General features: G+C 37.8%; 1 protein-coding gene across 1 annotated transcript in view; it reads left to right on the top strand.

Moving 5' to 3' along the window:
* The window catches only part of FAP (fibroblast activation protein alpha), a 97,801-nt gene that overhangs the window by 53,629 nt on the left and 31,894 nt on the right, over positions 1-12,278 (top strand). The window contains exons 14-17 of the mRNA XM_056110444.1: positions 5,742-5,846; positions 5,945-6,015; positions 9,305-9,358; positions 11,323-11,447. Coding sequence (XP_055966419.1) covers positions 5,742-5,846; positions 5,945-6,015; positions 9,305-9,358; positions 11,323-11,447 — 355 coding nt within the window. The remainder of the gene's footprint in view (positions 1-5,741; positions 5,847-5,944; positions 6,016-9,304; positions 9,359-11,322; positions 11,448-12,278) is intronic.

The raw sequence follows: 12,278 nt of genomic DNA, 5'->3' as shown, positions 1-12,278 counted from the left end.
AAAATGTTTAGGATTGAGATTAACAGAGAAAATAAAAACTGGGACTGGAGCGATAGGACAACTGGTAGGGCGTTTGCCTTGCACACTGTCGACTCGGGTTCGATCCTCGACATCCCAGATGGTCCCCTGAGCACTGCCAGGAATAACCCCTGAGCTGGATGTGACCCAAAAAGCCAAAAAAGAAAAAACCTGTTTAAGACTTGCTTTAATACAGTAACCTTTCAGACCTTTCAGAAGTTAATTTTAAATGAAAAGTAGTATTTTAAAAAATATTTTTTTTCATTTGTGTGGCTTTGGGGCACACCCAGAGGTGCTCAGGGCTTTCTCATGGCTCTGCACTAAGGAATCACTCCGGGCAGGCTCAGGGGACTATATGGACTGCCAGGGATAAAACCCAGATTGATATTATGCAAAACAAGTGCCCTACCCTTTGTACTTCACTCTGGCACCTAAAAATTCAGATTTAAATTTCAGGATGGATAGGGAAAAGGTAAATTTTAAAATAAAGTAAAGGCCCTCCCGTTGATCGTCGATTTGCTCGAGAGGGCCCAGTAACGTCTCCATTGGAGACTTTGTTGTTACTGTGTCTGGCATATCGAATACTCTCGGTAGCTTGCCGGGCTCTCCGAGAGGGGCGGAGGAATCGAACTCGGGTCGGCCATGTTGGCCGCTTGTAAGGCGAACGCCCTACCGCTGTGCTATCGCTCCAGCCCTTTGATAAGCTCAATAATTTGATTTTTCAAAATTCTGAAATATTTGATAAAGTCATGTCACAACGTTATACTTTTATACAACTTTATGACTTTTACCTCTATAGTATGATCTCAAATGATATATGTTGCTTAGCTTCTTTTGACCTAAAGTTAAATCCATGATTTAAAAATTACTTACAAATAGTCTAGAAATCTATGTCCTTCTCAAGCAATTGTTCAAATAATATACAGTACATTGTAATTGAAGTATGAGAACTGTTCATAACAGTACACATTTAAAGACCAATTTTAGAGTAGCTGTTCCTTACAATAGTAATAATCACAAAATGTAAAAAAAAGTTTTCTTAGAAATGTTCCACATTACTTTTTCTAATGTGAGATATACATGTTCTTATTGAGAAAAAAAATCTTCACTTCTTTGGTGCTTGATCAGAAAAATAGCAACAAAAACAATTTAAAATATTTTCCTTTTTTTGGGAAAAAGCAGTCAAAATAAGTTTTTATTGGGAAATCTTAGTATTTAATACTAAATTTGGAAAAACACTAAAAGCTTGACACTGAAGAGCTCCTTTTTAATTACTGTTTAATTAAACAGTTCAAAATACCCATTTTACTGACAAAATTGACTTTAAGCCTTGTGTGAATCCAAGTGCTTTTACCTGGATGTAGACTCTGTTTAGATAACATGGACTTCAGAGAAACAGGACCTCAGCTCATTGACAGGTGAAATGATAGCCCCTATGACAGCAAAAAATCTCTAAGTAAATAATCTTATCTTTAAAGGAAAATGTTTTAAATGGCTTTGAACTTCGTGGAAGGACAGTAACTTATCATAAAATCTATGCCTGATAAAGCAATCTATGAAGACTTGTTGAAATAGAGGACGGTTCAGTTATGCATGCGTATCTAGGGTCCAGGTGTGATGTGCTACAAGAAGCACTTAACTCAGGATGCATTATGGCCTTAGGTCTGCAAAATGAATGCGGAAATATTTCACACCCTCTTTACCTCACCCAAGTTACCTGTTCATCTAAAGCAGCTGTCTTCCAGGTGTTCATTAAAAGGAGAGAAGATAACAGTCTTTGCTTAGCAGAAATATCCTTCCCATTTGTTTGATTATTATATTTTAAATCATGACACTCTGTACTGTCACTTTTCGATTTCTAATAAAATGAAACTTTAAGTTTTAACCTAAAACAAAAGCTTTTTTAAAAAAAAATTTCTCAGTATGTAATATTAAATCTTAGTATTTGATACTAAAATTTGGAGAAACACTAAAAGCTTGACATTGAAGAACCCCCTTTTAAAGAATACATTTTTTTAACTGTGACACCTTAAAATATTTTGTGACCCTGTTTCATTTTAGTAGTTAAAACCAAATGAGTCGGTTCTGTCTTATTTTCTGAGGTGTGAGAATGAGGCACTGCAAGGTACTATTGAGTATCTGTCTTATCATTTGTTAAGATGGTGAAGATTCATTCTGAAATGGAGCAATTTTGTCAGATTAGACATGTAAAGATAACATTCTATCTATAAACTCAAATTTCCCTGTTATAATCCTCTTGGTATCATTTTTACTTAAAGTTATTAATAGCTGCAATACACAAAATCTTCCCTAGGCTGGTCTTATTAATAAAACTAATGAGGGACCATGTAAGCAGATACCAATTTCTCATTATTCTATTTTCCATTTTGACAAGAATGTCTATTCTATGACAAAGATTAATGATATTGTGTAAGAATCCTAAGAGTACCGTAACGGTCACGGTCCTCCCATTGTTCATCAATTTGCTCGAGCGGGCCCAGTAGTGTCTCCATCGTGAGAATTGTTGTTACTGTGTTTGGCATATTGAATATGTCACGGGTAGCTTGCCAGTCTTTGCCATGCGGGCGAGATACTCTCAGTAGCTTGCCGGGCTCTCCGAGAGGGGCGGAGGAATCGAACCTGGCTCTGCCGAGCCGGCTGCATGCAAGGCAAACGCCCTACTGCTGTGCTATCGCTCTAGCCCAAAGTGTACTGTAAAAAACTAAAAAAAAAGTTGGTGACTTAAGGGACTGGAGCAATCGATAGTACAGCAGGTAGGGCGTTTGCTTGCACGCGGCCAACCCAGGTTCGATTCCCAGCATCCCATATGGCCCCCCAAGCACCACTAGGAGTAATTCCTTAGTTAAAAGCCAGAAATAACCCCTAAGCATCACCAGGTGTGACCCAAAAAGAAAAAAATTGATGACTTGAAATAACAGGTAAAGCTGGTGATGTGGTAATGGTGTTCAAGTGGTAGAGTACATTATTTGCATTTACAAGGCCCAGAGTTTGATTCTTGATACATCATTCCTCCCAAGCACCTCTAGATGTCACCCCCCACAATAACAATAACATATGCATGCATTTATATATAAACACACATATAAAGCATGTAAATATTTAAAATAATGAAATTTTTATCTTGCACCATTATGGAATCTAGAATTCCAAGGTCAATGTATTAGTGAGGTCTTATATTCTCTTTTCTTTTTAGAAAAGTTGAACCACACCTAGCAGTGCTCAGGTGAAACTCCTGGTTTTGATCTCAGGGGTTACTACTGGCGGGCTCAGGGGAAGATTTGGGGTGCCAGGGTTTGAACCTGGATTGGCCCCATGCAAGGCAAACACCTTATCCACTGTATTTCTCTTGCCCAGTCATATACTCAAGCTTTAGGGAAAAAAATTCTTCCTTGAGTCTTCTAGTTTGGGGTAGTTACAAAACCCACTCTTCTTCCATCTTCACTTTTTTATTTTATTTTTTGCTCTATTTTTCTCTGTGTCTCTTTGCTCTCCCTCCTCACTTGAATTTGGGGTGCATCTAGTGAAATATGATCACATCTTGATTTGGACCTGATTGAATCTGAAAGTATCACATTTCTATATAGGATCACTGCCTTAGTCTGTTTGGGCTACTATAAATATAAAAAACAAATAGTACCACACAAGAAATGTCTACACTCAGTTTGGGAGACTGGAATTCTGAAATCCAGGTGCAAAGATTGTCAAGCCCTGTTGAGAGCTCTCTTCTTGGTTGTAAACTTTCAAAGTCTTACTATATTCTCACGTGACAGAGAACAGATAAGAGGAAGTAAATTTGGTGCTCCTTACAGGGACACTTTTCCTTTCTACAAAGACTGCTTAAGAACCATCTGCTGTAATGATCTCTGAAAGACCCTACCTACTAACACCATATTTTAGAGAGATGGTTTTCAACATATGAATCTGGAGACACATTCAGTTCACAACACCAAGGTTATAAATGAATATAAAATTTAGACCACTACAGAAACCACAAGAGATAAACACCATTTACCTTTACCTTTACCTTACCATACAATTGTAATAATCAGTTTTATCAAAAAGGATCAAGAATCAGATCACATATCACACCATCACTAAAGAGAGCTATTAAATTTCCTCTGTTCTCTTTTTGCTCAAAAAATGGTCTCAGACTAGGTGAAAGCAGAATAAGTATTTTTGCTAAAAGCTTCAGTGGTCTTCTGATACTTGGCTCAGTTGTAAGAGATCTGAATATTTTGGACCACTGTCATGAGGATTCAGGCTAGAGAACGTGCTGTGGGTTGTTTATGGAAATAACCTTACTATATAAGTTAGACAGCATTTCTTTAGGTAATCTTAGAAAGCAAATATGAGTGTCAGCTTTTCTGTTTGTTTTGTGTCTCCCAAGCAGGGTTCAGGAGACCCAAGTTTTCTCCCAAAGAATTTCTGTCAACACAGACAATGGTTCATATACAAGAATCCTAAGATGCAGTGCTGCTAAGACCTTGTGGTGATAGAGATAACCAGGTTATCCTGGCTATGCACTGGTGCCTGCATGCCAGACCTAATGGTGTTCATGGGACCATGTGGCGCAGGGTTGGGACTGGGATTTTCTGCATGCAAGGCATAAACCTAAACCCCTATCTCTTTCTGGCCAATGCTTGTCTTTTAATAGTAAAAATAAGGAATCACTGGCTAACAGTTATGTGAAAACATTGTTCAGATTTTAGTTATCTGTACTAGTCAATATGCTGGAATGTGACTTACATTTTTTTTTTTCAGATCACACTATACTGAGAATTAGGTGTCCCTTGTGTCATGAGGGAGCTGCCCATTGGGGCCTGGAAAGAGCCTAGCAATGGACAGTGAAGTTTACTCTACCCCTTGAGCTCAAGAAGTGAAATTCCTATTTGCTTGACCTTGATCAAATTTTGTTCTTCGAAGTCCCTCTGTAACATTAACAGTTGTGTTAGCTAACATCAGGTCATTAAACTTTAATCTTTATAATGTCTTCGCGGCCAACATGGCCGACCCAAGTTCGATTCCTCCGCCCCTCTCGGAGAGCCCGGCAAGCTACCGAGAGTATTTGATATGCCAAACACAGTAACAACAAAGTCTCCAATGGAGACGTTATTGGGCCTGCTCGAACAAATAATGTCTTCATTGAGAATAAATTAAAGTGGATGAGAAGTAATATACCAGTGATGAGGAATCGTGGGCACTCTTATGGCAATGAAATATCATAAATTAACATTTTTATACATATGTGACCTAAGCCATAATGTTAAAGTGAAAAATAAAAAACAAAATGTTTGCACAGAATCATTGGCATTACATATGGCATCAGACAAATACAGAATTTAAGGGTCATGAGCTTTAAAAATAGTTATTCTTATATCATTTATCTATCTTACAGTTGGACTTGGTAAAATATCAAATTTCACCAATAATTCTTTTAACATATTTTCAAGCGACATAATCTCACAATATAGAAATGAAACATTATAGAACCAGGGTGTGTAGTAGCATTAAATGTAGTTGTAATGTGCAAAAATCTGTTATAATTGCCAAAAAGCTTTCAATTTGGACAAAGGAATTTCAAAGAGAAGAAAAGATCAAGAAGTCATAGCATTCTTGTTCTTATAACTATGCACTACTTTAAAAAAATCTTTAATTTTAGTTTGGTTTATCTTTTGCATATAACCTCTCTTCATTTCTTTCAGTTCTTTGTTTCAACACCAGTTTTCAGCTATGATGCCATTTCATACTACAAAATATTTAGCGACAAGGATGGCTACAAACATATTCACTATATCAAAGATACTGTGGTACGTTCCTTCCAAGATTTATCTACTCAAAGATCATTCACTTTAGGTTGCTCAAATAACGCTCAGTTTCACACAACATAATGTTTGTCTTTTTATAGGAAGATGCTATTCAAATTACAAGTGGCAAGTGGGAGGCCATAAATATAGTCAGAGTAACACAGGATTCACTGTAAGTATTGCATAAAGCACGATGTGCCATTGAGGTTTTAATTGGCACTGATGGACATACAAATGATACTACACCATCCCTCTTATTTAAGAGCATTTTTGTTTAATTGAGAGTGATTTTATTAATACTACATGTTCTTAAATAACTAGTCAACATGTCCTTTATAAATGAATATTTAGTAGATGGTTATTTCCAATACAGAATAAATAAATGATACACATAAAAAGTAAAATTTGTCTAAAAATTTTTGGCTCTTCAGCACTCGAAGCAATGAAAGCAATCCATATATATGGAAATTTTTTCATAGTGATTCACTGTTATATAAATTTAAGATTAAGTTTAAGATTATCATCTATATGTGCTATTATTATGAGCAAGTACTGTGTACCACATACCGCAAAGTAGAAATGGTTACCCTACATTAAAGATGAGAAAACTCAAACTTGGAAATTTGATTAAATTATCTAAGGCAACCAATTAAATTATCTAAGCTTGAAACTTAGTTTCTGCAACTAGAGTTAATATTTTTATTGTTAACCAACAGGAACTCCTCTCTTCCAGGTATTTCCTTTATGGTCCATTTTTCATACTGTAGAGGACCAACTTAAAATAATAAAAAAAAAATTAGAATCTAGTGGTTCTATTTTATTGATCATAATTTGTCTTCCATTAAGAGCAAGTAGATCACCAAGAATCACCCTAAGTGTAGGCTAGGAATTAAGCCCTTAGCACCATCGGGGGTGGCCAAAGCTCCCCCCAAAAGACTACTATGTAAGGTTCCATTAGCAGTCATAAAAAACTCATTTCTCTGATTTAGCAGAATTGTTTTCAACCACCAGTCTACAGGTGTAAAAGTGTTGAAAACCACTCATTCAGCAGCCATTCGTGATACATTTGTGGTTTTGTGAGTTTTATATGGGGGAGAATGGGCTCATACCTATAGGTACTGGGAGGGAGTTCATGTGCTAGAAATTACATTCAGGTCTTCACAAGCAAGGCACTTGATCCACACTCTGCCACTTGAGCCACATTCTTCAATTTCTGTGTGTTTTTAAAAGACTAAATATTACAGACTGCACTGTGATACTCTCTCTCTCAGTAGCTGGCCAGGCTCTCCGAGAGGGGCGGAGGAATCGAACTCGGGTCAGCCATGTTGGCCGTTTGCAAGGCAAACGCCCTACCCGCTGTGCTATCGCTCCAGTATCTCGCCTGCATGGCAGAGCCTGGCAAGCTCCCCGTGATGTATTCAATATGCCAGACACAGTAACACAAAGTCTCCAATGGAGACGTTACTGGGCCCGCTCGAGCAAATCGATGATCAACGGGAGGGCCTTTACCTTTACCTTTGCACTGTGATATCAGCACTAACTACTGAGTATGGTAATTATTCAGTAATACCTATGGCTATTTAATACACAGAATATTTCTAGTCTGAGTTGAGATGTGGTATGTATTAAAATAATATACCAGAGTTCAAATAGAAGAATATAAAATATCTTAGCAATTTGCTTAAGTGCTCATATTTTACATATTTTTTGTATGCACCAGGCTGGGCTGGAGCTACAACACAGAGGATAGGGTGATTGCCTTGCACGCCGCCGACCTGGCCAACCCGGGTTGGATTCCTCCGCCCCTCTCGGAAAGCCGACAAGCTACCGAGAGTATTTTCGCCTGCATGGCAAAGCCTGGCAAGATACCTGTGACGTATTTGATATGTCAAATACAGTAACAGCAAGTCTCACAATGGAGACGTTACTGGGCCCGATCGAGTAAATCGATGAACAAGGAGAAGACAGTGCTACAGTGCTAGCTGGAATCCTAGGGAAGAGGATACTCATATCTACTACAGATTGCGCTAAAGAGGACTCATAAGTTTATGTGTAAAGGAAGAGGGAAAGGAAAGAGGTAACAGGATTCTGTTGCCAAAGATAAATATAACTGTGAAAATTTTGACATAGCAAAATAGACCATGTCCTAGGCCACAAAACATGGGGGGGTGTGATAATATCCTGTATGGGTTATCTATAGGGGGCTTGAGATGATTTGGAAAATGCAAGGAATTGTGATAATCGAGGTCATGTATGTGAATAAAAACATGGCAGGTTTAGAAGATAAATTTAATACTAGAAAAATGTGGGCCTTGCCCTATTCTTTTACTTAAAAATAGCAACAAGAGGGTGCTTTAAATTTTATCCAGTTTCATCTGATTTGTTTGTTTTCTGGTGTGACAGTGAAGTATCTAGATTCTTAACAGTCCTCAGAATGGAAAATTGGTTTTCAAAGTTTTGTTGATCTAAACTGTTTTCCATTCCATTATGTCTTGGAAAAAAGAAAAAAAGGAAAGGAGGAATGAAGGTAAGAGGGGAAGGGGGAGAAGAAAGAGGGGGAGGAGGAGGAGGAGGAAAGAAAAGGATGAGGGGGCAGAGGAAAACGGTGGAGGAGAAGATGAAAGGAAGTAGAAGAGGGAGGAATAAAAGGAGGCAAGGAAGGAGGAAAAAGGATGGAAGGAAGGAAAGAAGGAAGGAAGGAAGGAAGGAAGGAAGGAAGGAAGGAAGGAAGGAAGGAAGGAAGGGAGGGAGGGAGGGAGGGAGGGAGGGAGGGAGGGAGCAAGGAAGGAAGGAAGGAAGGAAGGAAGGAAGGAAGGAAGGAAGGAAGGAAGGAAGGAAGGACAGAGAAAGTCAGGGAATATCTGTGATATCAGATGAACTCACAGAAGAATGAAAACCATGATGCAGCTAAAATTGGATTTCCCACTTCATGGCTATATTAAGACAGGTTAGAATTGGGACCTGGATACTTAAGTAACAAGTACATCTTCTTGTGACTTGTTTTGCATCTGGATAAATTGACATGGACCTTTGGCATGCCAGGATGGATAAGTTTCATGATTTACAGGAAGTTTTTGATGTCAGACTTTCTGTAAAATAAATATAAAGCATGAACAAAATCATTAGATAAAATTTAATAGCATAGAGAAATCAGTATATTGCTATTAATCTTTAAAAATTAAAAATTGTAACTTATTTTGTTTGGCTTATAATTAGTAGATTGGGCATATTTATAATTAATAGATTGGGCATATTAAGAATACTCATCTTAATTTAATCTTCTTTTCTAATAGTTGGAAAGTCAGACTAAGTAATCAAAATCTTTATGAGCCATGGTGATTTTTGCACATAAGTGCTAATTAATCAGTAGATGAAACTTTTTGTTCAATTGATATTATTGTTTAAAAATTATCAACATTTAGTTATCAATAATTATTTAATAATTCTTAAAACATTTTCAGCTTTTATTCCAGCAATGAATTTGAAGGCTACCCTGGAAGAAGAAATATCTATAGGTAATTATGTCAATTGACTCTAGTATATTTTCCTATTGGTATTTGATTTTTAAAAAACTGTCTTAATATATAAGGGATGACCAGCTTTAAGGCCTGGAATAGAAATTAAACCTATTTATATTCCCATAATATATTATTTTTTTAATATAGTTCACTTTGGGGCAGGAGAGATAGTACAGAGGGTAGAGTGTTTCCCTTGTATGTGGCCAACTTGTGTTTGATCCTCAGAACCTCATATGGTCCTTGAGTACTACAAGGAGTGATCCTTGAGCACAGAACAAGAAGTTAAGCCCAGTGAACCCCTATGTACTCCCCCCAAGCCCAAATAGATCATTCATCTCTGTTCCTAACTTACCTTTTTCTTAGATGGGAAGGGCTCCTAAACAATGTTCAGGGGGTCCAGAATCACTTTCAGATATATACAGTCAGGTAGTTCAATGATAGTACCTGGAGATGTGTACTACATGAGTGCAGTGTAATTTAGGTCTTCCAGAGCTCAGGAGGTGCTCAGAGAGTTTTTGGCCCTGTCTCTGGAGGTGTTTTAGTGGTATTTTAGTGGCCATGCGGTGCTGGGAATGTAATTCAGAGCCTCCAGTATGTAAGGCACATGCGCTAATCATTTAAGTTATCTCTCAAACCTTCATTAAATGAGTTTTTTTAAGTACAGTTCACTGATCCCCTGCGTTATTGCAAAGTCAGCCTCTACAGCCCATTCTATAAGTGGAAATAAGAACAGTCGTTACTCTGTAACTACTGTCGTTTTATATTCCAGGCACATCTCTTGTTATTATTGCCACACCAATGGGAAGGGCCCATCTTCAGTGGGATCAAACCCAGGACCTCACATATGCAAAGCATGTGCTCTAACATTTGAGCCACATCCCAAGTATTTTTTTTCCTAATATGCTTCACAGATGTAATTTCATTTAATCTTTACAACTCTAGGCAAGTCATGAAGTTGAAGACAGAATTATGTAGATCTTGACCCTTTGCTTTTAATTGTCTACGTAACCTTCAAAAATAGCACTAAAATAGGAGATAAATGTAACCTAACAGGAGAAGTGGGAAGATTTTCTTCACCTTGTTTTCTCTGTCCCTCGTGGATCCTGGTCACTTCACTGTGGTGTATCAATCTCTCTGACCAGCCTCATCTGCGCCCAAAGTCAAGTCAGAAACAGCAGCATTAGGAATAATGCAGCAAGCACTAGGTAGCCTTCATAGTTACAGTGGGACTCTGGGCCTCCTTCCTGACTCAATGCCAGCTCACCTACTCTAAATTATATTCGAAGTTTCAAATTCGAGGTGCCTGTATATTAAAACCAGTCAGCTCATGCAGAAACCACACTGAGGACTATCTGAGGAAAGTGTGGGCCCAACATCTTAGGTGCAAGTTGATTTGTTGTAGAAATGTGCAGAGCGAATATCCCAGATTGCATTTCCCGGAACACAAATTTCCTGCCAAATGGAATAAATGTGCATAGAAGGCACCTACAACTGTGCTTTCTTATTTCAAAGTTGCTTAATATTATTTTCCCCTTTCAGATAGATGGTAAATATGGGGACTTTGGTGATACTGCCAAGTTTCCCTGTATTTTTGCCATGCAAGTACAAAAGAGAGATGGGAAGATGAACTATGCAGTTCTAACAACTTTGTTAAATGTGGGAGATAAGTGCTTATGAAAAGTAACTATATCCCTCCCAGTGGAGGTGTTAAGCCATTTCTCGAGCCCCAGGGAAACTACACAGGGCTTCTCCCTCAAAGTTTGGGATAATCAGGCAAAGATGGATCAAAATCAGGCTCCATCAAATGACTGCGATTTCTCTTTCATTTAAATGATACTGGCAACCAAAAAATAGAGTGGGGTTGATGTCAATATGCAAATTAGTCATTTTACATGGAGTGGTACATTTTGATAAATACAATCTCAAACCTTCAGCTTCATTTTATTTTCATTTTCCTCTAGAATTAGCATTGGAAGCTATCCTCCCAGCAAGAAGTGTGTTACTTGCTATCTAAGGAAAGAAAGGTGCCAATATTACACAGCAAGTTTCAGCGACTACGCCAAGTACTATGCACTCATCTGCTATGGTAGGTAATGGACCTAACACAAATTCTCACCCCACCTGCCACTGTTACTGTCCTCATTGCTACCATTTGATCAAACTTTAGGTACAGGTTATTGAGCGCTTGATGTATGTGAGGATCTTTATCTAAGCTATCTAATCTAATGCTTACAGAAAATAGTGAAAGGAAACTAGGAAGGTATTATTCTCTCTCTCTCTCTCTCTCTCTCTCTCTCTCTCTCTCTCTCTCTCTCTCTCTCTCTTGCTGCTGACGACATCAAGAGTAAAATTGTAAACAGTTTGCACTGCTGGTCAGCCTCAGAAACAGGATGAGACCAAGGGTCGATTGACAGTAAATCCTCAGTTCTTATCCAACACGTGCCACAGCACCTTGAGGTTTGTAAGTAAATATTACCTACTGGTTATCTACAGCAGGATTTGAACAATGCCATAAAAAAGAGTCATATTCTCTGATAAAGTGGTTGCTGCACTTTGACCACCTTTGCCTGGAAAAATGTCAGTCACCGTATGGCCAGTGGAAAGAACAGAGAAACCTGTGCTCCTTTTCCTTAGAAGCCAATAAATCTTCAAATATAGTTTTAACGGGGTAATAAAATAAACCTTTGCCACCTATTATGCCCTTTCTGTATTTTGAAAACATATGATTCATTCAAATATTTTAAATATATATTAAAATATTCTGGCTACTTGGGCCATATGTCTATTAGTCAATAATTTCAAGCCAAATAATAGTATCTTATATATTACTTTTGAACATATGCAAGCAATAAGACAAGTTATGTTAGGCAATCAGTAGATCAATAAGACAGGCTGGGATTTTGGCAATAGTCTTCAC

This window comes from Sorex fumeus, unplaced genomic scaffold (genome assembly GCF_029834395.1).
Source record: "Sorex fumeus unplaced genomic scaffold, SorFum_2.1 ptg000009l, whole genome shotgun sequence".
NCBI lineage: Eukaryota > Metazoa > Chordata > Mammalia > Eulipotyphla > Soricidae > Sorex > Sorex fumeus.
Note: the sequence above shows the minus strand (reverse complement) of the source record. Positions and strands in the feature narration are given on the sequence as shown.